Source organism: Trachemys scripta, chromosome 5 (genome assembly GCF_013100865.1).
Source record: "Trachemys scripta elegans isolate TJP31775 chromosome 5, CAS_Tse_1.0, whole genome shotgun sequence".
Lineage (NCBI taxonomy): Eukaryota > Metazoa > Chordata > Testudines > Emydidae > Trachemys > Trachemys scripta.
In genome coordinates, this window is record NC_048302.1 from 24,750,734 (window position 1) to 24,774,858 (window position 24,125).

General features: G+C 40.0%; 1 protein-coding gene across 5 annotated transcripts in view; it reads left to right on the top strand.

Annotated features, from left to right (window-relative positions):
• The window catches only part of WDFY3 (WD repeat and FYVE domain containing 3), a 300,207-nt gene that overhangs the window by 77,932 nt on the left and 198,150 nt on the right, over positions 1-24,125 (top strand). For 4 of the 5 annotated variants that reach the window (XM_034772580.1, XM_034772579.1, XM_034772581.1 and 1 more), the window contains exons 3-4: positions 9,607-9,817; positions 19,080-19,203. In XM_034772580.1, the coding sequence (XP_034628471.1) occupies positions 9,638-9,817; positions 19,080-19,203 (304 nt within the window). In that variant the 5' untranslated portion in view covers positions 9,607-9,637. Of the gene's footprint in view, positions 1-9,606; positions 9,818-19,079; positions 19,204-24,125 lie in introns of those variants that run through there. The other variant, XM_034772583.1, reaches the window with a different exon arrangement.

Below are 24,125 nucleotides of genomic sequence, written 5' to 3' on the forward strand. Positions count from 1 at the left end.
GTGCAAATGCATTATGTTCTTAATAAGGCCTTTGAGCATATATTTAAAACCAGACATTTTTCAGTCCCTATGCTTTGCTATAACGTGTGTCTGAATGATGGATTTTAATACTCTTCTGGTAATTTGGAGTTGTTGTACAGTATCTTACCCCCGATTCTTGTGAATGCTGACCATTAATCCCCATAGTAGTCGGTGAATGGATGTTGCAGACTAATACTAATTTGGTAAACTTACTTTAACAGATGTAACATGGTTTGACATTCTGCTAAATTATAGTTCTAAACTGGGTGAACTGGAAATCAAATATTTTGCTCTTGAAATCAACACTTCGGGTTTTTTCAATTGTTTTATAATGAAAGAAAAGATGATTCCAAGAAAAACTTTCAGAGCAAAAACTGTGTCTATTTTTATCTTGATTATTTGTCTCTCTGGGCCTCTTGTCTGTGGAGGAGTGTCCCTCCCTGTATGATGAACTCCATTCAGTAACTCTAAGTTCCTGTTTTTAAATAAAAGCCTCTCTTCCCAGGGTTGGGGTAAAATGTGAGCTTCATTGAAGTCAAGGTTAAGATTTCACTCCAGGGCTGTATCTTAAAATATTAAAGAGAAAAGCTGCATATTGGTATGATTACATCAGCCTTGACAATTCACCACATAGTGATTAATATTTCCATTAATCTGAATGAAGATGTTGAATGACACACTTTTTTGGGTCATTTTACAGGGAGCCCACACTTTGAATGAAATATGGGCAGTACAAATATTGCATACAGTGTTCCAAAATGAGTAACAGTTCACCTCTATACTACTTGAACGGTGTATGGTGTTTACTCAATCATTAAAATGTAAAATTTAAAATTAAATTTGTTATCAAGCTACAGATAAAATGCAAAATTCTATTTTCCTCCATCTCTGAGAATTCAGTCTTCTTGTACCTTCCCCAGAATTAGTTATTTTGCTAATTGGCAGACTCACTAGAGAGAACAGCTTGAGTCATAGAGTCTGAAGTATCCCAGCCAAGCATCGGGGTGAGGTACATTGGCATGACATTGTGTTTTTGGGAATCTTGACCTGGCTCAGCCCTGTAGATGAACAGAGGACTATATTTACCAGTGCTGTGAAGCTGATGCCTTTCACTACTGCTAAATCCACACTCAAGTTTTTGTAGGTTAATTTTATGATGTATAAATTAGATCATTAAATAATTTGCATGAAATGTCACACATGGAGCTGTCTAAAACTTGCCAGCTATGCAGATTTGAGGTAGTTTTATTGTTGGACCATGTTACTTTCCTTGAACCATGTGTAGATGGTTAGTATATATGGCCTAATTTAGGAGTCATAAATGAAGCTTTCCACGTCTTTTTCACTCTTTCTGTCATAATTTGATATGATTCTTTTCTGGACCTGATTTATTACAAAAGTTGTTTGGCCTCAATAGTGAGAAAACAGTTTATGAAGCTTTCTTGGGTAATAGCCATTTTTAAATGAATGACTAATCCAGTGGTTCTCAACCTATTTACCATTGTGGGCTGTATAAGGAGTGTTCTGTGGGCTGCATCCACACAATATATATACTACCTTTATGGCCCTGAGGATGTGACATGGAGCAGCTGTGTGCTGATTGGGCCGTGGGTTGAGAACCACTGGGCTAAGATGTCTCGTCAAGTGTTTACAAACATAAAATTATCTTGTGTTGGAAAGGGGTTCAGTGGTAGGAGAGGAATGGCGAGTACATAATTTCAGTGTAAGTAGATAAGAAGGAAGAAATGTGGAAAAACAAAATGAATGCATGTAGTCATAAGAACATAAGAATGGCAATACTGGGTCGAATTAGTGGTCCATCAGCTAAGTATCCAGTCTTCTGACAGTGGAGGGTGCCAGATGTTTCAGAGGACATGAACAGAACAGGGCAATTATTAAGTGGTCCATCCCAGGTCATCTAGTCCCAGTTTCTGGCAGTCTGAGGTTTAGGGGCACCCAGAACATGGAGTTGCATCCCTGACCATCTTTATTAATAGCCACTGATGGACCTATCTTCCAGGAACTTGTCTAGTTCTTTTTTGAACCCTGTTATAGTTTTGGCCTTCACAATATTTCCTGGCCATGAGTTCCACGGGTTGACTGTGCGTTGTATGAAAAAGTACTTGTGTTTGTTTTAAACCTCCAGCCTATTCATTTCCCTGAGTGATCCTTAGTTCTTTGGTTATGTGAAGGGATAAATAACACCTGCTTTCTCCACACCAGTCATAATTGTATAGACTTCTATTGTATCACCACTTAGTTGTCTCTTTTTCAGCAGAACAGTTCCAGTCTTTTTAGGCTCTCATATAGAAGCTGTTCCATACCCCTAATCATTTCTGTTGCCCTTCTTTGTACTTTTTCCAGTTCTAATATATCTTTTTTGAGATGGGGTGACCAGAACTGCATGAGGTATTCAAAGTGTGGGTGTACCATAGATTTATATAGTGACATATTTTCTGCCTTATTATCTATCCCTTTCCTAATGTTTCCTAGCTTTTTGTTAGCTTTGTTGACTGCCACTGGATGTTTTCAGAGAACTCTATCCATAGTGATTCCAAGATCTCTTAAGTGGTAAAAGCTAATTTAGACTGCACTTTTTTATATTTATAGTTGGGATTACGTTTTCCAGTGTGCATTTCTTTGCATTTACCAGAATTGAATTTCATCTGCCATTTTGTTGTCTAGTCACTCAGTTAAATCTGACTGAAGAGTTATAAAAGGATCTCATTAAACTATCTTGAGTGATTTTTTTTTCTTTTTTTTAAATCGTCTGCCAGGTTGGATTTGATTTAAGGAAGATGCGATTTAATCATGGATTTCTACATAAAAGTGCATTCTTGTTGGTTGTTATAACCTTAATACTTATTCTTCACAACTCAGAGATAGATGTAGGTTTCATTTTTAAAAGATGTACACTATACATTTTTTAAGTGATTTATTTTGAAAAGTTTTCAGATTAGTTTTACAGCTATATCAGAAAATGAATGATTGTTTGGTTATTTAATTTACCAAAGGTAATTGAAGCAGATATTTCACCTCCCAATAACTTCATAAATATCTCCAATTCAACAGGTTAATCATTAATATTTGGAGGATTTTCTTACCATGCTGTATTAGGAGGAGAACATTACTAGGCAGACATTTAAATTGTAACTAAAACAACAGCGTTATGTATTCTGGATTTTTTTTCTTCAACAGTAAACATATAATATTTTAACAAAACAAGCATATGAATTTTTGAATGTAATTAAACATTCACATTTTTTAAAATCAGGTTTGTTTTGTTAAAATTGTTTTTAATAAAAGAGCTAAATGAAATTTTTTTTTTAAAGAAACAAAAATTAAATTGACTACGTCAGCCAGGCCAACATTAAAATATTGGCTTCTGCAGCTAACTCAGTCGTCTTCACCTTCATTTTCCTGTTTGTTCATAACCTGGAAAAGAAAAACAAGCTTTCCTCCTTTTCAGGTCCCAAACGATTTCTCAGTTTGGAATGAATTAGTCCAAAGGAAGAAAATATTCTTTCTACAATGACAGAAGAAGCCACTGCTGTTAAAAGTGACATTATCACTTCAACAGTCTCTGAATCCAAGTGCTTAAGTGACTTCTACCAGTTCACTGGTGTGACTTTCTTTAAAACGTCATCAGCAAACATATATTTCTTGTATGGTTCACCCTTAGTTCTGAAATTTATTATAGTTGGCATTATGGATGGATGATTGCTGGATGTCCATGTCATAGCCAATTACTCTTCTTCAGCAGTTAAGGTTTGACCCTGGTATCTAGTATTGAGAATATTTGCAAGAAAATGAGCTGGCGATAATGTTTGTCCCATTTGTTTTTTTAATGCTTGTAATTTAACTCTGTCATTGAATATATCTCTTTTTAAGATCTTATTCAGTTCCTTCCAAATGTCAACAGCGTCAGCAATAAAACAGCTATTTTCCTGCATTTTGTTCAAGGCTACAGAAATAGGCTTCAGGGTACTCTGCTTGTGTTCAACGTTTCTCTTAAGCCCCATGTTGTGAACTTTGGCAGTGACAGTGCCATCTATTTTTTCACAATTTTGTTCACAAACTGTCATCAGATTAGGCCAGTTCTTGATATAGTGCTCAAAACAGTCCACTGGTGAGTTCCATCGCACGTCTTGTGGGAGAGTTAGCTTGGTTCCTCCCACTTTTTTCAGAGCAGCTGCTGCAAAGTGGTTGTTACGGAAGTATTTTGCAATTTCAACAACATTAGCCTTTATTTCTGGAACACTGAAGTCTTTGGCTAGGAAGTGCATCAAATAAGCACTGTGACCATATGTTGTTAGGTTGAGACTCTCTTCTAAATAATTTCTTCTCATCTTGGATACATTTGCAGCATTGTCTGTGACCAAGCTGCGTACTAGACATTTGCATTTTTTTTTCACAGTTTGTTATAGCTTTTACTGCTACTTCTTGTAAGTATTCTGCTGTGTGTGCATTTCCTGATTTATCAATTGTTTCTGTAAGGAAGACATTCCCTTCTTCTGTTTCACACAAGCACATATAACAGGATCATTGTGGACATAACTCCATCCATCAAGACTCAGGTTAACAATTTTACCCTCTAGACCTTTTGCACACTGCTCAATTTCTCTTTCGTACACTTTATCCAACAATTTGCCTGCGACAGCTGCTCTTTTGGGTGGACTGTATCCTGGTCTTAATGACTGAACCGTGTTAATGAAGTGTGGGTTCTCAATCATACGGAAAGGAGAGTTTGATGCATAAATAAACTGGGCAATTTTTTCATCAATTATCTCTTTTTGTAATCTGCTGGTACTTATCACAAACTTATCTGTGTTTGTTTCTGGATGATGGAGATTTTTTTTTTCTTTTTGCTACAGGTGATATACTGTGGCTATGTGACATATATGATATGACTGAAACACTATCATTGGCAGATAACTCTGAAACTATAGAAAATGATGGTGACCTTGAAGGTGGATAGTCTTCAGAATCCTGTATGTTGACGATGGATTCTCCTAAATAAAATGTCAATGCAGTTATTTAATTATTACCATACTGCTCGTTTAGTATTACTCATTGCATTCACTGACACTCAGTACTACTTTAAAGGTGAAATTGTAAAAGGAAGATCTGCTTATTTCAGCTATTTATTTTTTTATCACAACTGCATCTAAAATGAAAGTACCATAGAGTAACAAATATATTTTTTGCTCAAACATGAGAATTCAGTAATAGTCCAGAAGGAAGACAGGCAGTCATTAAGAAAAGTATGAAATAAAAAAGTTTGCCAACCTGAAGATCCTACATGTTCAGACATGTTCCTTTCATCATCTTCAACACAGCTTCCTCCTGAGAAGGAACACTTCTCATGATGTTGTTTCATTCGGGCAACCAGGCCTTGCATTTCTTTGTTGCACTGTTTGCATTAGTATGGGTTGATGTATTTTATACTTTGTTTGTCAAGATATCAGGATATTGAGGTCAGATTAAAATTTAAAAATAGCATTGCTAATATTGCCAACAATAAAGGCAGTTGTCCCTTTTTAAAATATTTTAGCTTTTAGGATTGGGGGTGGGGAAAGGTTTTCTGAATTAGTTTAGCAAGCAGTATCTCTGATTTTTGTAAAGTTTAGTTTTTTTTTTTTAACTGATTATTAGATTGAGATATAGGCCATTGTAAAAAGGAAAATTAAAAAAAAAACTTTCTAAATGTCTTTTCCTACTTTTTCTGACACATTCTAGGAAGAAGAGTGACTTAGAGTGAATACAGTATAGAATAATACGATTATTTTATCAGCAAAGCTAAACTTTGAACATCGCCTTCCTTGTACTGATCAGATAAAAGCTTTTATTTGAAAACATTTGAGGCATGTTGTTAAATATTTTTCAAAGTACCACATGAAGATACAAACACATTGAAACAATAGCCAAACTTCATAGGTCCTTCTTTGAACACTTTCCAGTTTACAACTACTTTACAAGACAAAGAGGGAAAACAATAAAACAACTTTTCCTTCAGAGTCTTATTAAAATGTTTTCCATTTTAACCAAACCTCTGAATGCTCATCAACAGGAGGAAGACACAGTACAGAGAATAAAATTTTTTGGCTTTGTACTACTGAAACAACACATTTCTTCTCCTTGCAGGTTTGCTCCAGCTGCCTTCCATTAAGGGCAGGCCCCTAAGTGAAGCTATGCTGGTGGAGCATGCAAAGGAGAACTGAACAGTTATTTCCTTCTCAAGTCTACCTAACATTAATGTCCTTTCTTTTGCAAAACTCTGCTAGCTAAATATATCTGCTGTAGACACTGTCTAGATAGGGTTGCCAACTTTCTAATCGCACAAAACCAAACACCCGTGACCCACGTCTTCCTCGAGGCCCCACCCCTGCCCCACCCCTTCTCCGAGGTGCCACCTCCACTCATATCATTTCCCCCCCCCCATTGCTCACTCTCCCCACCCTGACTCACTTTCACCGGTTTGGGTAGGGGTTAGGGTGCAGGAGGGGTTGCGGGCTCCAGCTGGGGGTGTGGGCTCTGGGGTGGAACCAGAATTGAGGGGTTCGGGGTGTAGGAGGGGGCTCCGGGCAGGGGGTTGGGGTGTGGGAGGGGATGAGGACTCCGGCTGGGGGTGTGGGCTCTGGGATGCGGGGCTTGGGGTGCCAGGAGGGGGCTCTGGACTGGAGCTGAGGGGTTTGGCGTGCGGGAGCTGGCTCGGCTCTGGCTGGGGGTGCGGGCTCTGTGGTGGGGCACGGGATGAGGGGTTTGGGGTGGGGTAGGGTAGGGGGCTTAGGGCTGGGGCAGGGTTTTGGGGTGCAGCAGGGGTGCGGTCTCCAGGAGGGAGTTTGGGTGCAGGTGGGGGGGCTCAGAATGTTGGGGTGTTGGGATGTGGGTTGTGGGAGGGAGTTAGGGTGTGGGATGGGGTTCAGGGTATGGCCTCCACCGGAGCAGCGCTTACCTCAGGCGGCTCCCGGTAGGCAGCACAGCGGGCTCCCTACCTGCCCTGGCTCTGCGTGGCTCTTGGAAGTGTCCAGCATCTCCAGTTTCTAGATGCTATAGAGCATCTTATAGATCTTAATCAATAGGGTGACCAAAAACCCTATCTCCAGTATGTTTTGCATTTAATTTTTAGCTTCGAGGCTTTGTTTTCCATATCGTTAGCAGAAGCTGATGTTGCCACTGATTTAGAACCTATTGCCTTCTTCTGCAGCATGGGGCACGGGTCACTTGCTGGAGGGTTCTCTGCACCTTGAAGTCTTTAAACCCGGATTTGAGGACTTCACTAGCTCAGACGTAGGTTAGGGGTTTATTACAGGAGTGGGTGGGTGAGATTCTGTGGCCTGCGTTGTGCAGGAGGTCAGATTAGAGGATCATAATGGTCCCTTTTGACCTTAAAGTCTATGACTCCATTGCTCTTGCGTCATATCTCTGACTCTCAAGGGAAGCACATGTGATGAAAGCTGCCCTGATATTGCTGCCCAACATTGCTCCTAGAACAAAAAAATGTTCTAACTGTGAAGCGGAAGCATCTGAAAGGAAGCCCGTGCAGGCAAGAATGGCCCTAGTCAAAGAAATGGAGATAGCAAAAGCATGCAAGGGCAACTGAAGTGGCTTCAAAATTTTTCTTCTCAAATAGGACTTTGTTTTCCTGTCAGCCACATCTTTTTGTGGAAGTTAGTGATATCAAGAGATGTTATGTCTTTAACCATGGATGAGAGAGCTGTCTCTACTTTCAGAAGTAGGTCAGATGTAGATGTGTATATTAGTGCTTTTTTGTTAAGCTTTCCAAATAGTGGGTCTGATGGATTTTCCCACTCAGTTCTTATCAGGTCAAGAAGTATTATAAAGGGGGATATATGGTTCTTATTTAGATTCTGAGAGCTATGTTAGCAAGTGATCTCATGGCACTTCCTCCAAAGCAGCTTCCTTGAGGGAAATTATCTCGGGGACTATCTAATTTTTATACTACTCTTTCAGGAACAGTTTCAAAAATGCCCCTCAAAAACTTATTCTGGGGACTGACTTCCTATTGCTCCGTTTGAGAATCTCTAATAGCAGCCCTTCCTCCCAGGAAGAGTCTTCTAAGAACACCAGACACTTTAGTGGGTTTTAAAAATTCCATTCAAATGGAGTATGAATCATGGTTTCAGAGTAGCAGCCGTGTTAGTCTGTATCCGCAAAAAGAACAGGAGTACTTGTGGCACCTTAGAGACTAACAGATTTATTAGAGCATAAGCTTTCGCTCTAATAAATCTGTTAGTCTCTAAGGTGCCACAAGTACTCCTGTTCTTTTTATGAATCATGGTGTTAGAGATCAGAAATACCTATTGTCATGTAATCCATTCTCTTACTAGTGTAGTTTTGTTCCGTAGAGTTAATGGTTCTCATACTGCAGTTCACAGAGCTATTTCTTATTGTCTATGGATTCTTTCTGGTGATCCACAAATAAAAACATTGGAGAATATGCTATAAAATATGGTTTTTTAATGCCGTCTCCATTCTAGTCTCAATTTAAATGTCTTAAATGAAGGAGTTCCTTGACTTTTGCAGTTTTGTAGTCTAGTAGTGGATGGATATATATATATATATATATATTTTCTCCATGTCCACTGAATTATTTCATATAGTTCTCCATATCCACTGAAGGAAAGAAAAGAAGTAATTGGCTTAATCAAGGGAGATTTAGGTTAGATATTGGGGAAAACGTTCTAATTATAAGGATAATTAAGCACTGGAATAGGCTTCCATGGGAGGTTATGAAATCCCTATCACTGGAGATTTTTAAAAACAGGTTAGATAAACTACTGTCAGGGATGGTCTGGGTATGCTTGGTCTCAGTGCAGGGGGTTGGACTAGATGACCTCTCCAGGTTCCTCCTAGCCCTACGTTTTTAAAATTCTGTAATTGTACAAAATTATTTGCTAGCATCAGTCCATGCCTGATTTTTGGTCTCTTGCAGCTTGGCAGGATGTTGTGTAGGCCTGGCTTGACATGTAATAGAACTGTACCATTTTTCCAAGTGTCTGACTAGACTGTAGATTAAGTATGTAAAAAATATTAAGGTCCAGTTTATGAGAAGAATATATCAGCTTTTGCTTTTTCTGGACTCTGAAATCTTTTATCATTATCTTTTAAGAAGTTAAATACTAATAATACATTCCATTAGAATTATTTTCATATAGTAATGAATGAATTCACATTAGTAATGTGGTGTGGACATGTATTTTCTAGAATAAAATCTCAAATTAAAATGGACACTTGGCATACGGTATACTTGTAGGAGAAAAGGATTGGACTGTTCAGTAGCATTTTAAAGTTGTAAACATCTTCATTCCAAAAGAGCTCATATTTCACAAACAGCAATACTGAAATGCTAAGATTCAGTTTTCCCCATCTTGGAACACATCATACCAATTGTTATAGTACATGAAATTATATAGGCCTTTTTAAAAAAATCTAGCTACAGTATTTATGATTAAGTTGGGAGGGTGCATTTTTGAACTTGCTTTATTTTTTTAATGTGAAAAGTATTTGTATGTCATTATTGTATGAGTTTTACTCAAGTAGTTCATTTTCCTTTCTAAACAGGATAGAAAGAGATTTCCAGAATTCAGCAAAGATGAATATGGTCAAGAGAATCATGGGCCGGCCACGGCAGGAGGAGTGTAGCCCTCAGGATAATGCTCTAGGGTTGATGCACCTGCGACGACTCTTCACAGAACTTTGTCATCCTCCTCGGCACATGACCCAGAAAGAACAGGAAGAAAAACTTTACATGATGCTGCCAGTGTTTAACAGGGTAAGCCAGGTGATCTGATGAGAGACTTTTCTGGTACTGGCTAAGCTCTTGTCTACAGGGGGAGAAAACCTGGAGTAGCTAATGTGCACTAGCTACTCTGCACTAACTCGCTGCATAGACGCATTCACACCCTATCTCACTCCACACTAATTTCCTTGTGTAGATAGGTCCTAAGAGTATTTATAATCTAAATTTGGTGGAGATTGTTTTCCTTTAGAATTGAAGGGATTGGGAATATTCAGTGGAAACACAACAGAAATGATAAATTTTTTAGTTGCCAACATTTTCCTTTTTTGATGTTAAAAGTAATGTTATGTTAGGAAATCTCTAAGGATGCATAGCAGCCTGAGGTTTTGTTCCCTTTTATTAACTCTTCATTCTAAAGTAGGGATCTAAACTAGCTTCTAGATTGTCCCAGAACTATTTTGAAAATCTTGCTTTCACATGAGAGTTTGTCTGCATGTTCAAAAGCCCCGGTTATATTCAGACTCAGAAATGATTCACTTGATGCTGACACTTCTTTCAGTTCCCAGTGCCAGTTGTGATGCCACATTGCACTGGAAAAACCCAGGGCCCCTGCCCCGAGAGATTTTCTTTATAACACTGGGAAGTCTTTTGTCACTCAGTTATTGTGCTACTTTAATATGAGTAGTTCTTTTGAGGACTGTTTCAGGTACTTTGGAAGGCACCATGTATTTCTGAAGTATAGTATTATGTATCTACTAGAGAGAGATCTAGGAATGCAATTGTTTGGGTTTTTTGCAGGTATGTGCTTGTATATACTATTAGGGAGGATTGGAAGCATCAATAAATTGAAGATCAAACATTTCAATAAGCAAACCCAAAAAGAAAAGTTATTTATCAAACTCAAAAAGATAATCTAAAATTTGCTTGTTAAAGGTTATTTTTTCATTTTTACAGTGCGATATATTAAACTAGTTACATGCTGTTTAGAATGACCAACCAATGCCAAAATACATTGTTAATGTAGTTTTCTAGGCAGTTCACACATTTGCACCACAGTTTGCCACCATACAACACACTCTTCTTTCAGGAACAAAGAATTTGTAATATTGAATTAAGCTATTAAATAGCATGATCAAGTAGATAGGTCTCCTGAGTCCCAATCTAGTTCCCTGGGTTCTATTCCTAGCTCTGCCACTGAACGTGCTGCATGACCTTGGCTGAGTTCCCTCTTTGCCTCCATTTCCCAGCCCACCTTTTATCTTGTTTATTTAGGTTATAAGCCCTTTTGGGGCATGGACTGTGTGAGTAGAATGCTCAACATAATGGAGCTTTGATCTTGGTTGGAGTTTGTAGGTGCTACTGTAATACTAAAAAATCTGTGATCCATCGGTAGTTGATATTTTAAAAAGTAATATCTTATGCACCTGATGAATCACTTAATTGTAAACATATGGGGAAGAAAGGTCCTTTCTGATCCCTATAATAACTAGATTTGATTACTGTGATTGTAATTGTACCCTGTTTTATCTAGAAATTCTATTGCTGATTAAATTAACTGTTAGTTTCTTTAAAACCAACTGCAATAATTGTGTGTAGACACAGACAGCAAGCTGTCTTCAGCGTCTCTGCCCAGGACCTTGCAGACTTGAAGGAGAAAATTAACAAGATCCATCATTAACGCCTTCTGCTTCTTGTCTCTGTTTCCTCATCTCTCCCTGTAATCATGTCTCCTTTACACTAGTCACTGACTCCAATCTCTTTGAAAGGAACGTGCTCTTAAAATCCATTTCAGTTTGGTTGCTGCCCTCTCCTGTCCCTAGAACCTCTCTCACTAATATCTCAAATGCAGGGCCGGCTCCAGGCACCAGCTGAGCAAGCTGGTGCTTGGGGTGGCAGATTGTTCGAGGTGGCATTCTGCCCAGTCCTAGGGCGGCATGGATGCTTTTTTTTGTGTGTGTGTTCCACTCTGGCCGCCCTGTAGGGGGTGGCGGCGCAGAGAACCAGAGCGCCCTGCAGGGCAGTCCTCTGCCTTCCTTCCCCGCTGACCGGAGCGGAGCCCTCGCGGCAGGAGGCGGCACAGCGGGAGGGGCCGCATGGAAGCGCCCCTGCTGTAGCCCTGGCCCCGCCCCCTTCTCTCTCTCCCGCCCGCTCCCTCCCCTTCCTCCCCTGCTGCTCCCGCTCCAGCCGTGCCGCAGGTTTGTTTGTTTTTTTGCTTTGCCATTCTGGCTGCCCTGCTTTTTTTGCTTGTGGCGGCCAATAAGCCAGAGCCGGCCCTGCTCAAATGGTTCTCCCTGGCTAACTGGTTTTTGACTCCACCCTCCTCCTCCATGGCCTTTCTTAGATAGTGTTGATCACTTCCTTCTCCTGGACGTCTTTTCCTTTGTTTTCATGGGCCTCTCCTCTCATGGTTCTCCATTAATTTTTCTTACTGCTCTTTCAGCCTCATCTTTGATAATGCTTCTCTCCTTTCCTTTCTGTATAAGTCTCAGAGTTCTGCTTGTGTTCCCCTCTCTTTTTCCTTTGATGACCTCATCTGCAGCCACGTTTTGTTACTTCTGTGCTGAAGACTCATTCATTTTCTTTGTCTCATAAACTTATTGGTCTCATGTATCCGAGTTTTCAGCTTGTCATATTGTAGGGCGTACTGCTATGTAAATTCAATCCAGCCATAACTGATCTCTAGAGCCCTGCAAATCCACAGATATCCAGGGATCATTTTTGCAGATCGTGAATTGGATGCAGATACAAATTTAGTATCTGCGCAGGGCTATACTGAGCTCCCTATTTTTTTCTTAAGCCTCTCTTTTTTCCTTATTTCACCATTTTCTTTTGACCTCATCATCCATTCTTTCTCTCAGATATTTTTAATCTGTCCTCTTTGGAATCCTCTCTCCCAGTAGAAATCCAGGCTATTGCCAGATGTTGTCACCTTTTGTTTACAACCTCTCTAAAATCTGAATCTTCTCAGTCTTTTAATGTTTGATCTCAATAATTATTTTCTGTTAATTTTAATTTCATATTTCCACACACCATTCTTAATGGTGCAGAAGCATGATGCTCATGTTTTGATTTCTAGTTGCATGTTCTGTGGAAACTTTTTTTTTCTCTTCACCCCAAACTCTTTAAACAGTTAAAAATAGAACTTTCTGATAATGAGGTGGAAGTTGGGGGTGGGCACATTGTGCTAATGAGGTCAAGGAATATTGGTTTAGAGAGAGGCCAGCAGCTGTGCCTGAAGTGGAGAGGGTTCTGAGACTTCCACCAGGATGTTGAAGCTGGAGCCAATTTTGGGGGCTCCATATTTGTGTCCAGGTGACCAGAATTTAATACTGCACTTCAGTTGCTGGAAAGGAGGGGTTTGGCCATTTAAAAAAAAATTTGGGTAACTGAATATTCTCACTCTTGGGATATACGCTGACCAGTGCAGCAAAATGGTAGAACCTTCTGCAAGCAGTGCCTGATAGAGTGCTTGCTTCACCCTTCCAAACCTCCTCTCACCATTCAAGCACGCTCTGATGGCCGGGCCATAAAAGGAGGCACAGCAGAGGTTGCTGCCTCAGTTCCTTCCAAATGCCGACGGACGTGAACCTTCTTCAGATTGTGTGTATCGTAGCAATTCTTGATAAGTGCCTTTTTCTTGTAGCTAGTTAGTCTTTAGTAGTTAGTATTACAGTTAAGTTTTAGTTCAGTATTAACTCCGCATCAGTGGCTGATTCAAAGATCTTTGAATCTTTGAATCAAGAAACACAGATTCAAGATATGTTCATCAGGCCCCCATGGTCTTTTTTTCATCAGGTGTTCACGCTTGATGTTCAAAATGTTTAGGAGAGGGCCCTTGTCATGAACAGGGGGAAGGGTAGTAACCTTTATGGATGCAGTAGCATCAGGTCCCTTCTTGACAGCTGTACTGGATTGCCTTATCTGTAAGGGGTTAAGCAGTTCAGATAACCTAGTTGGCACCTGACCAGAAGGACCAATGAGGGAAGAAGATGCTTTCAAGCTGGGGGGAAGGATTTGTTTTTTTTGTTCTCTGTGTTATTCCCTTTCTGGACGGAGGGAGAAGCCAAACAGGTACAACATCTCCTGAAAATATACCTGGAATAGTCCATCTAAAACCACAGAAACTGTGAGTAGGGGAAGGAAATGAGTTAGGTTATCTTTTGTTCGGCTTGTGAATTTTCCTATGCGATAGAGGTAGTTTCATTCCTGTTTTTGTAACTGTGAAGCTGAGCCCAGAGGGGAATCCTCTGTGTTTTAAATCTTTTTATTACCCTGTAAAGTTACCTTCCATCCTGATTTTGCAGGTGTGATTCTTTTACTTTTTTCTTTTAAATAAAGTTCTTTATTTAAGAACCTGATTGATTTCAGTGTTATGAAGACAAAGGGTCTGGTCTCTGCTCACATTGCTAAGGCAACTGGTTGGTATATTATTCTCAAGTCTCCCCAGGAAAGGGGATGAAGGAGCTTGGGGGGTATATTTTGTGGGGAATAGGGATTCCAAGTGACCTATCCCTGAATGTTTGTGTAAATCACTTGGTGGTGGCAGCAATACCGTCCAAGGACAAGGAAAGGAATTTGTGCTTTAGGGAAGTTTTAACCTAAGCTGGTAGAATATAAGCTTAGGGGTCTTTCATATGGGTCCCCACATCTGTACGCTAAAGTTCAGAGTTGGGGGGACCCCTGACAGCCTCCTTCATATTGTACCATCTGCGGCACTTTTTGCCCCACTTTCCAGAAGAAAGAGGCAGAATGGACTCGAAGCCCTCTTACTTCAGGAATCTTTAATTGCAAAATCTTTTGAATTGGAGCTTTTGAAAGTTTCTGAGAAGAAAAATCAGAGGTCCAAATCAGCATCGGGCACTGCCAGATCTAGGAAACCAAGTGTGTTTGAAAACACTAGCTTCTGCACTGTGCTCCATTTCCAAAATGACCAATCATACAGTTGCTCAACCTTTGGACTCAGCTACAAGAAAGGTACAGCCCTTGACTGATGCAGTTATGGGGAAAGGGCAAAATGTGACGGATGTTTCTTCAGATCTGGGACTCTCAGTTCCGAGGAAAAAGAAGGCTACTTATTGGTGCCAGGAAGATTGCCTGTTCAGGGGATTCGTTGGATCCTTTGGATCAAGAATTCAGTACAGATCTGAAGTCTTCTTAGACTTCAAGGTAATGTGTTATTAGAATGTTCCCATGCAGTGGTTCCAAGGAAGCTGTCAGAACACAATATCTCATTGTTCCTAGTTCTTTTTATTATTGTTAGAGCACAAGTACACTTGTATCCGCATCAATCCTCAGATCCTTTCAGTTCCTCATCGAAATGGGGGAAATGATATTTGGACATAAAAATCTTTTCAGTTTTCCCCCCCAGACAAGAGACAGAAGGGGCACTTCAGCACATGGATCTACAGATAATTTATACCCACTGTGTAAAACTCCTACTGGGTTGCTGAGGAAGACAGTATCTCCTTTGTCTCTGCTGCACATCGCTACTTCAGTTGTTTCTGAAATAATCCCTTTGTCAGATCTGGGATCAGATCTGTATTCTGAAGGAAGAGCCAGATTAGATAACATATCCTGAACCGCAAGCTTTATCTGTACCTTCTGAGAAACACTTTTCACATATGGCCTTCCCAAAATTTCCTACTCATCATGACTATGATACAGTGCTGGACTGGGGTGATTGGCAGATGCCACACTGGGTGCCGTGCCGTGTTGGCCAACTCTGAGGTTTCACTACCAGCCCCCATTAAAATCTACACCTTCAGTTCTGTATCAAGGCAGAAGCACATCTGAGATGCTCGGATCCTAAACCTTCGTATCGGACAGCAAGGGATTGGTCACCTATCATTGTCCACAATATACTCTATGAAGAGGAAAAGGGAAGAGATTTACCATTAGCAGCATGAACTGGAATTAGAAGGTGACTCCCCTACAGAGGAAAATGTGGGCATCTGTTTTAGAAGACACTATTCAATTTCATGAGCTTGTCAGCAGAATGGTAACAAAATTAAATCTACCATCTGTAGCATTAGAAGAAGCACCTCATCTAGTCTTTTGATATTCTTGGTACTGTTTCTACCAACAAAGTATCCTTACCAATGTTGGAAGGCCTGTGGCAGCCAGTGAAATGAGTATGCAATAACCCATCATTTCAAAAAAAGCAGACAAATTATATCAATTCCTTATAAGGGTTTCCTGTGTTTTCATGTGTATCCCACCTCCTAATTTCTTCGTTGTTTGTACTGCGGATGCCTCTGCAAGATCTGGGTATTTACACTCCACTCCTAATCAGAGAGAAGGGGAAAAAAATGATTCCTTGAAGGAAGCTGGGATTTTGTTTTGTTTTTACTTCCTTGAGTATGAGGATTGCTAACTGTCAGGTGGTCATGGCTAGGTACCAATTTCATCTTGGGGATAAAATTTCACTTTTTATAAAGAATTTTCCTGAAGAGCATTGGACGTTAGCTAATGTCCTTATTAAAGAGGGACAAAATGGGGTTAAACATGCTCTTAGACAAGCATCCTTCGATGTCTCGGATGCTGCTTTAAGATTAGTAGTCTCTTCTATAACTCCTTGAAGATGCATGTGGTTACATTCTTTTTCTCTTCCCTTTGAAGTGAAATCAGAAACTGGTTTGAGACTGATTTCATTTGAAAGAGAGATTCAGAATTTTCCATTCTGAAACGAAGTTTTAGAGAAAATGAAAGATGAGATCAACAGCAAGTTCTTTGGGACTTTGACAGCTTTATAGAAGGAAAACTCCTACTTCTTCTTTTAGGTACCAAAGCCATACTATCTGCCATTTTCATCATTATCTTACTACACTCAAAGAAGATATCACTATCAATAACAGTGATCGCAGCAGCATCCTTCACAGCAACCTCAATATAGAAAACAATCAGCCAAATCTAAAATGAGACCCAAGAACAATTCTGCCACTTGTTCCTTACTTACTGTTAGACCTCTTGTTTGACATCGAAAATGAGAGCCGCAAACTAACACAGGACATTTCTCTACCCTTTGGAAGCAGTCTGTCCACTGTCACAGCAAATGGCAGAAGATATTTATGGACAGATGGGTGGTGGATATAATAAGAGGGTTACACCATCCAGTTTCAGACCTTTCTTCCATAACAATCCTGCTCTCTTCCCTTTTCAGAGAGTCTTCTCATGAGAGGGTTTTAAGAGCAGACGTTCATTCATTCATTCATTCATTCATTATTTTACAGAGCAATAGAGGAAGTTCTAGAAAGTCTTAGTAATCACGTCTTCTATTACCATTATTTCCTTGTTACAAAGAAGAATGGAGGTTTCTGACAAATCCTTGATCTGTGAAAATTAAACAAGTACATTTGAAAGTTCCAGTTCAGGATGTTGACCCTTATGGTGGTGATCGCCTATCTAGACCCTCACTCACCTATCTAGATTCATTGGCCAACCTCGATCTCCAGGATGCTTATTTGTATACAACCTAACTCACAGAAAATACTTTTAGATTTTCCTTGGGTCAAGAACATTTCCAGTACAGACCCCTGCTCTTTGGTCTTTCTACTGCACTCAGAGTTTTTACAAAATGTCTTTCTGTCATAGGAGCTTTTTTGAGAAGATGAGGGTTTTTGTTTTCCCATAGGTAGATGACCAGCTTGTGAAAGCTCAAGAAGAGCTGAACAGAGTCATTCTTTATAGGACTTCATATAAGCTGTTTTTTCTTTTTATGTGAGTAACTGTAAAGTTAGTGTTGTTTCTGCTCAGATTTTATCTAGGTGGATCAGACAGTGTATAGAAGAGAGTTATAGAAATGTTTCATGGAACACATGCTACTACAGCAGTTACTACTTCTACAGCATGTTTTAGACATGTTCCTCAAATTGGGATTTGTAAAGTGGCCATGTGGAAGAGACAGCTGTTAGGTCTGATGCCCAGTTTGGCAGGGCAGTTCTCCAGTCATCATTTAATTAGGACACTGTGTCCCACCATCTGTTTTTCTTATACTGCTGACTTAACTATTGCAAGAGTGGGTATATGCAGAGGGTCTATGAAGAAGAAGAAATGAAGGTTACTTACCTGTAGCTGGAGTTCTTTGAAGCAAACTCTGTGTGTTCACACTCCCCTCTTTTCTTTCCCTCGCCTGTGGACTCCTAGTTAATCTATGCTCTGCATTAGGGGTGTAAAGAACTGAGGTGGCAGTTGCTGCTGCTTCTCCTTTTTATAGCCTCACTTTCAGAACATACTTGAACATTGAGGGGAGGCATAAGAGGGGTGCGTGAGTGCTCTAGCAGACACTGCTTACAGAAGATTCCACTGTTCTGCTACAGCGGTCAGTGCCTGTCTCAAGAGTGTAAATATGAAGAGTCAAGTCAAAGAATTCCAGTGCCAGATAAATAACCCTTGTTTTGGCCATCTGAATAAAATTTCATTTTCAAAAGTACTGAACACCAAGTGCACCCCTTATATTCAAGGGGAAAATCAGAGCATGGTTATTTAGATGCCTAAATATAGATTTAATGGCTTGATTTTCGGATGTGTAGTGTATCTGTAGTTCTCATTAGTGTCAGTGGAAGGTGTAGGTGCTTAGCAACTTTGAGTAATGAGGCCATAAGTGTCTAACTCTAAACATCAAAACTGGAAAACTTTGGCATTTCTAGTTTTCCTTTTGTAGAGCTTACAAACTGCTGCAAGTGAGGAGGATGCGTATTACTTTTGTCCTCCCTCAAACCTCCCTGCTGCTGCAAAGAGAAGAGGTCTACCCCTTCTTTGCTAGCTTCCATTTTTCTTGGGTCCTCCTTTCTCGTGAATAACCATAGTGCCTGTCTCTTCCCAAAGTGCTGAATCATGAAGCTAATGTGATACTTGAGTTTCAGTACTTCTATTTTATTGCTGCCCAGAGTTCTGAATAGCAGAAGAGAAACAGAAAAGAGCATTGGCAAGTTAAAAAACTGTATCAGAGTGAAAGTTCTGAGCAGTGTTAAAGATAGTGGAGCAGGCTCAGGACTACAACACTGCATTGGCTTCACTCATATTTAGAAAGCTAACTTTGCAACCAAAAGGGGTAAAAGCTTAACTTAAAAAAAAAAAAAAAAATGGAAGTTTAGATTCTGCGAAAGTTGACAAAGTAGGTCTGCTTATTCACTGGGACAGATGGATTTGTCACACCCTGATCTAACACAATGAGTTGAATTCAAAAACTTCTGTTCAATTGTGTGCTAAATTCCTAATGGTAAAAGAGATTTGGTTGCAAGTGAAAAACTGCAACAAATATTACCACATTACAAAATCTGTTTTCTCTTGTCTTTAGGTGTTTGGAAATGCTCCTCCAAGTACAATGACAGAAAAATTCTCGGACCTCCTGCAGTTTACTACACAAGTGTCACGATTGATGGTGACCGAAATTCGACGGAGAGCATCAAATAAGTCCACAGGTAGTGCATGGGGTGATAGACTAGGTCTTGTGAGGTGTGTGTTATGCATTCCAGAGAAGTCAGTAATGTGCCAATGAGTTCTCTTCTGTGAGAGCTGTATGGATGCTTATAAAATGAGTCTTGGGAGGGTACAAGTGTTTTATACTTTTTTACACGCAGATATGTGTAATCTCTAAAAGCATTTCTAAAGCACTGTAGCTAATTATTATCACAAGATAATAGCAAGTTTGTTCAAAGTAAGACAAAAATCCTCAGACCTACAATAATGTTGCCATCCTTCTCTTCTGCTCTGTTTGATAAATGTCTTTGCATGGAAGTGAATCTTATACTGTACCCTGAATATGGCAAGTCTTGAGCTTTTATGGGGGTTTCATAGAATATCAGGGTTAGAAGGGACCTCAGGAGGTCATCTAGTGTCCAACCCCTTGGTCAAAGCAGGACTAATTCCCAGCTTTTTTTTTTCTTCTTTTCTTTTTTTGACCCAGATCCCTAAATGGCTCCCTCAAGATTGAACTTGCAACCCTGGGTTTAGCAGGCCAATGCTCAAACCAGTGAGCTATCCTCCCCTTGCTTTCCTCGAGAGTTGCGTAGCAGGCGACTCACAGCTGAGAAGAGACTGCTTCAGTCTTCTGATATTGTGACTGTGTGTTGTCTGCTAAGGCTCCTTTGTATCTCTGGTGGTATTGAGGGAGAGGCAGCAGCACAGAGAGTAAAGATCTTGTCCATTCAGTGTTTTAAGGATGAGGACCAGTGTCTCAGTTTGGATCTGGTGGTGAATAAAGAGAGAGTGCAGATGGCAGAGTGCTGACGTAAAATGCTCTTATGGTATGTGCCATGTATGAAGTGGGGTGATGCGTGTTGGACCAGCTGCAGTTTCCTTCTGTTTCTCAGGTAGACTGAGTTACAGTAATCCACTCCAAATGGCTAAGTCCAACAGGATTCCAAGGTTGTGTATTAAGAAAATTGTGGAATTCGAGAGGGTCCAGAGGAGAGCAACAAAAATAATAAAATGTTTAGAAAACCTGACCTATGAGGTAAAGTGTTTCTAAAAAAACAAAACAAAACAAAACAAAAAAACTGGGCATGTTCAATCTTGAGAAAAGAAGACCGAGTGGGGACCTGATAACAGCCTTCAAATTGGTTAAGGGCTGTTATAAAAAGAATGGTGATCTGTTATTCTCTATGTCCACTGAAGGTATGACAAGAGTTAATGTGCAGCAAGGGATATTTAGGTTACCTAGAAAGATTTTCCTAATAATTGTAAGGGTAGTTAAGTACTGGAATAGATTACCAAGGGATGTTGAGGAATCCCTGTCATTGTAGGTTTTTAAGAACACGTTTGGCAAACACCTGCCACGGATGTTCAAGGTTTGCTTGGTCTTGCCTCAGCATGTAGGGATTGGACTTGAACTGCTTTGCAATCCTAAATTTCTAAGATTCTATGAGTTTTGATGAGTCTGGTACTTCAGTGGACGTTATGCATGTTTATCTTGAGAGAATTTGGTTTGTAAACATGCTTGTAGATAAATAAAAGCTGTTAGTTGTGTATTATTTCATATGTTACGTAAAAATCTAGATGCTTTGAGGTATGAGAAGAAATGATTTTAAGACAAATTTAGTGCCTTAAAAGGGGGAGGGTGTGTTTTGGGTAAAACTCTGTACTAATCTTGCTTTTAGTTAATTGAAATTGCTTTATCTGTTTATAAAAGTTCTGAACAATTGTCTGTATAAATGGAACTTGGCTTATTTGCATGCTACTTGGTTTGTAGATCTTGTATCCAATATTTAATGTTGACTTTTCATAGGCAATACAGAATATTATGGCTCATCAGCAAACTAACACTGAACTATGCTAATAACTAAATTTTGCACTAAGTGAACAAACACAAAATGCATCACAAGTAGTAGTGAAAGTGTGTGTATCTATATCTATATATATACACCGTACTATAATGTATAAAAATAATGAATTGTTAGTAATAGGAGACCTCACAATAACAGTCTGTTTATCTTGTGCAAAGCGGAGACAGCCATTATTTTAGATGGATTATAAAATGCATGGATTAGTAAAGCACAGTTATGACATTGTACTGTATTTTTTGCTTTTGGTGGGCTTTAAATCCAGAGATAGTGAATTGTGGTTAAGGGTTGCAGAAGAACCATCCCCTTTTGTTTACATTTTCAATGCATATTTTCGATGATAAAAAATTATATGAAGAGAGTTAATGTGCAAAGGTAGGAGTGCCTCTAAAAGCACTCCACTTTGTATTTTCTCTAAACAGTTTTGATGGTCAGTTGCCAGTAAATGTGGAAAAATTTGTTATCCATGGACAATGGATTACTAGTTCCTTCTTTACAAGTGTTGAAATGAACAGGGAAGTCAGAGTAGGGAAGGCTGCATGAAAAAAATATTTTTAAAAATTAGTTAATTGAATCCTTTGGGTAATGCTGCTATACCATTTAAATCCACACGCAAAATCTTTCTAGCCACACTGCGAACACATTTACTTTCCTCCTTTATTTACTGTTATTTTAAAATTGCTGCAGTTTAGTAGTGAACAGGTTCAGAATTGGTTTGTTGAAGGACATCTGTGACCCTTTTTCTCCTCACTTTCAATGTATGTAGACTGTAAATGAAAGGATTTGGTTTTGAAGATTCAAGAGGCCATGTTTATATATATATATATATATATATATATATATATATATATATATATATATATAAGTAGTAGTGTAAATGTATCTCTTGGATTCTTGCCAATTACTTTCTTTACTTTCCACCCCCGCTGGAAGTGTAGAAATGTATAATAATTAAGTATATTAGATCTACAAGTCGATTGATTGACTTGTGTTTAGTTCTAAAACTTAGGTGCAGATGCCTAAATGCATAGAGCAGATGTGAAAATAAATCTTTCTCTTTGTGTCAAATAATTATTTAAATGAAAAAATTTCAGTGTTCTTAGGTATCTCTTTTTCACCAGCACTGGATCAAGTAAGACTTGCCAATTTGGTTTTGTTCACCAATAGCCACAGACAAAAGATTGCTGATGTGACATGTTTAAAAAATTGCAACACCCTCCCCCCCACTCTTACTGCTAAGGTCATGGATGCAGGCTTCTGTGTATGTATTCTGTGCTCTTCATTCTTCTTTGACCTTCACTTTCAAAGAAATCTAGAAAAATAAGTCTTGTCTTTTTATTTTTATTTCTTGGAAGCCTCTGTTGAATTCCCTGAAGATGGATCCACTGCACTATTTTTAAGGAGGCATGCACATTCCTCCCAATACAGTAATTTCAGACTGGATCGATCTTGTTGCTTGAGCTACTACTCTAGTAGACTACAAATGGTTCTTGTTTTTATTACAGGCTCTTTTTCATCTCAGTGCTATCTTGCCGCTCTGATTTATATCTTGAGCAGAGATAACACTAGGATTTAGGGCCTTAATTTTTAGAGCTATTTGACTTAACTTTCCCTCAGTTCTGTGTTGCCATTACCCATTTTTTTGATAGAAAACTCTCCCACTTTTTTCTTGAACTGGTCAAGTTTTTTGGCACTATTCATCATCATATGTGAACTCTCCTTTTTTTCTGGCTAGTCCTACCTCCTGTAGCAGGGGTATTTTCACCCACATCATCAGTAATGTATCAAACGTTTTGCAGATTCTGGAGTCTTTTATGTAGTCCCTGCTGTCAGCCTTTCTATTTTTCTGAAATTTAAAGACCACGCTCTTTCTGACCTATGAGTTTGTACAGGAAGATTCCCTTGGCCTCTCCTTGTATAGCTACATAGTCTGTTTTTTTCAGTGATGTAAGAGGTGTTTAAAAGGGTTACAAGTTTAATGTCTCCCACTCAGCAGCCAAAACTTGACCTAGATCTGCGTAAAATCTAAATCTTGGTAAGAAACCTTGTGTATTATGTTTGTTTTATACTGGTAGATCTGAATAATACAGATCTCTATGTAGTGTGTCTCCTACCATACTCCCCTCCACAGCTTCCTTTTTCAGGTTGGTCTGTGTCTCTCTCTCTCCCTCTCCTCCCCCCTTCCCCCCAATATCTCCTTTTCTGCTGCAGCTTGTACAGTAACTCCTCACTTTAAGTCGTCCTGGTTAACGTTGTTACGTTGCTGATCAATTAGGGAACATGCTCATTTAAAGTTGTGCAATGCTCCACTCTTACGTTGTTTGGCTGCCTGCTTTCTCCACAGCTGGCAACCTCCCTACCCCCCACTACTCCCCTCTCCTGCCCGTGGCAATCAGCTGGCTTGCAGCATTTCCAGGGCAGGAGGGAGGGGGAGGAATGAGGACTCGGTGTGCAGGCTCCCCCTCCTTCCACTGCCTCCCAAATGCTGCAAGCCAGCTGATTGCGCTGGGCAGGAGGCTGGGGGAGCCTGTGCGCCAAGTCCTCACTCCTTCCCCCTCCCTCCTGCCCCCTAAATGCCACAAGCCAGCTGATTGCCCTGGGCAGGAGAGAGAGGGGAGGAGCGAGGACTTGACGTGCAGGCTCCCCCTTCACCTGATGGAGGCAATCAGCTGGCTTGCAGCGTTTAGAAGGGAGGGGGGAGGAGCGAGGATGCAGCTTGGGAAGTAAAGGGGGAGGAGGTCGGGGGGGAAGAAGAGGCGGGTTAAGGGTGTGGGCGTGGGGGAAGGGAGGGAGTGGGCGGGCTGAGCGTTGAGCCCCCGCCCCTGGTGCTTGCAGAGTAGGGGAAGCTGCCACTGCTGCCCAACGTGCTTCTCCTAGCCTACAGCACCTTCAGCCTCCTTGCCTGCCTCATCTCCAGTGCCAGTGGGCTGTGCCTGTGTAGGGTAAGGCAGGGGCACCTCCCAACTATAGTACTGTATGTACAGTATGTTTGTAAACACAGCACGTGCACACTGCCCCCCCCCCAGCGTAGTATTAAATTGCTTGTTTAAAATGTATATAAT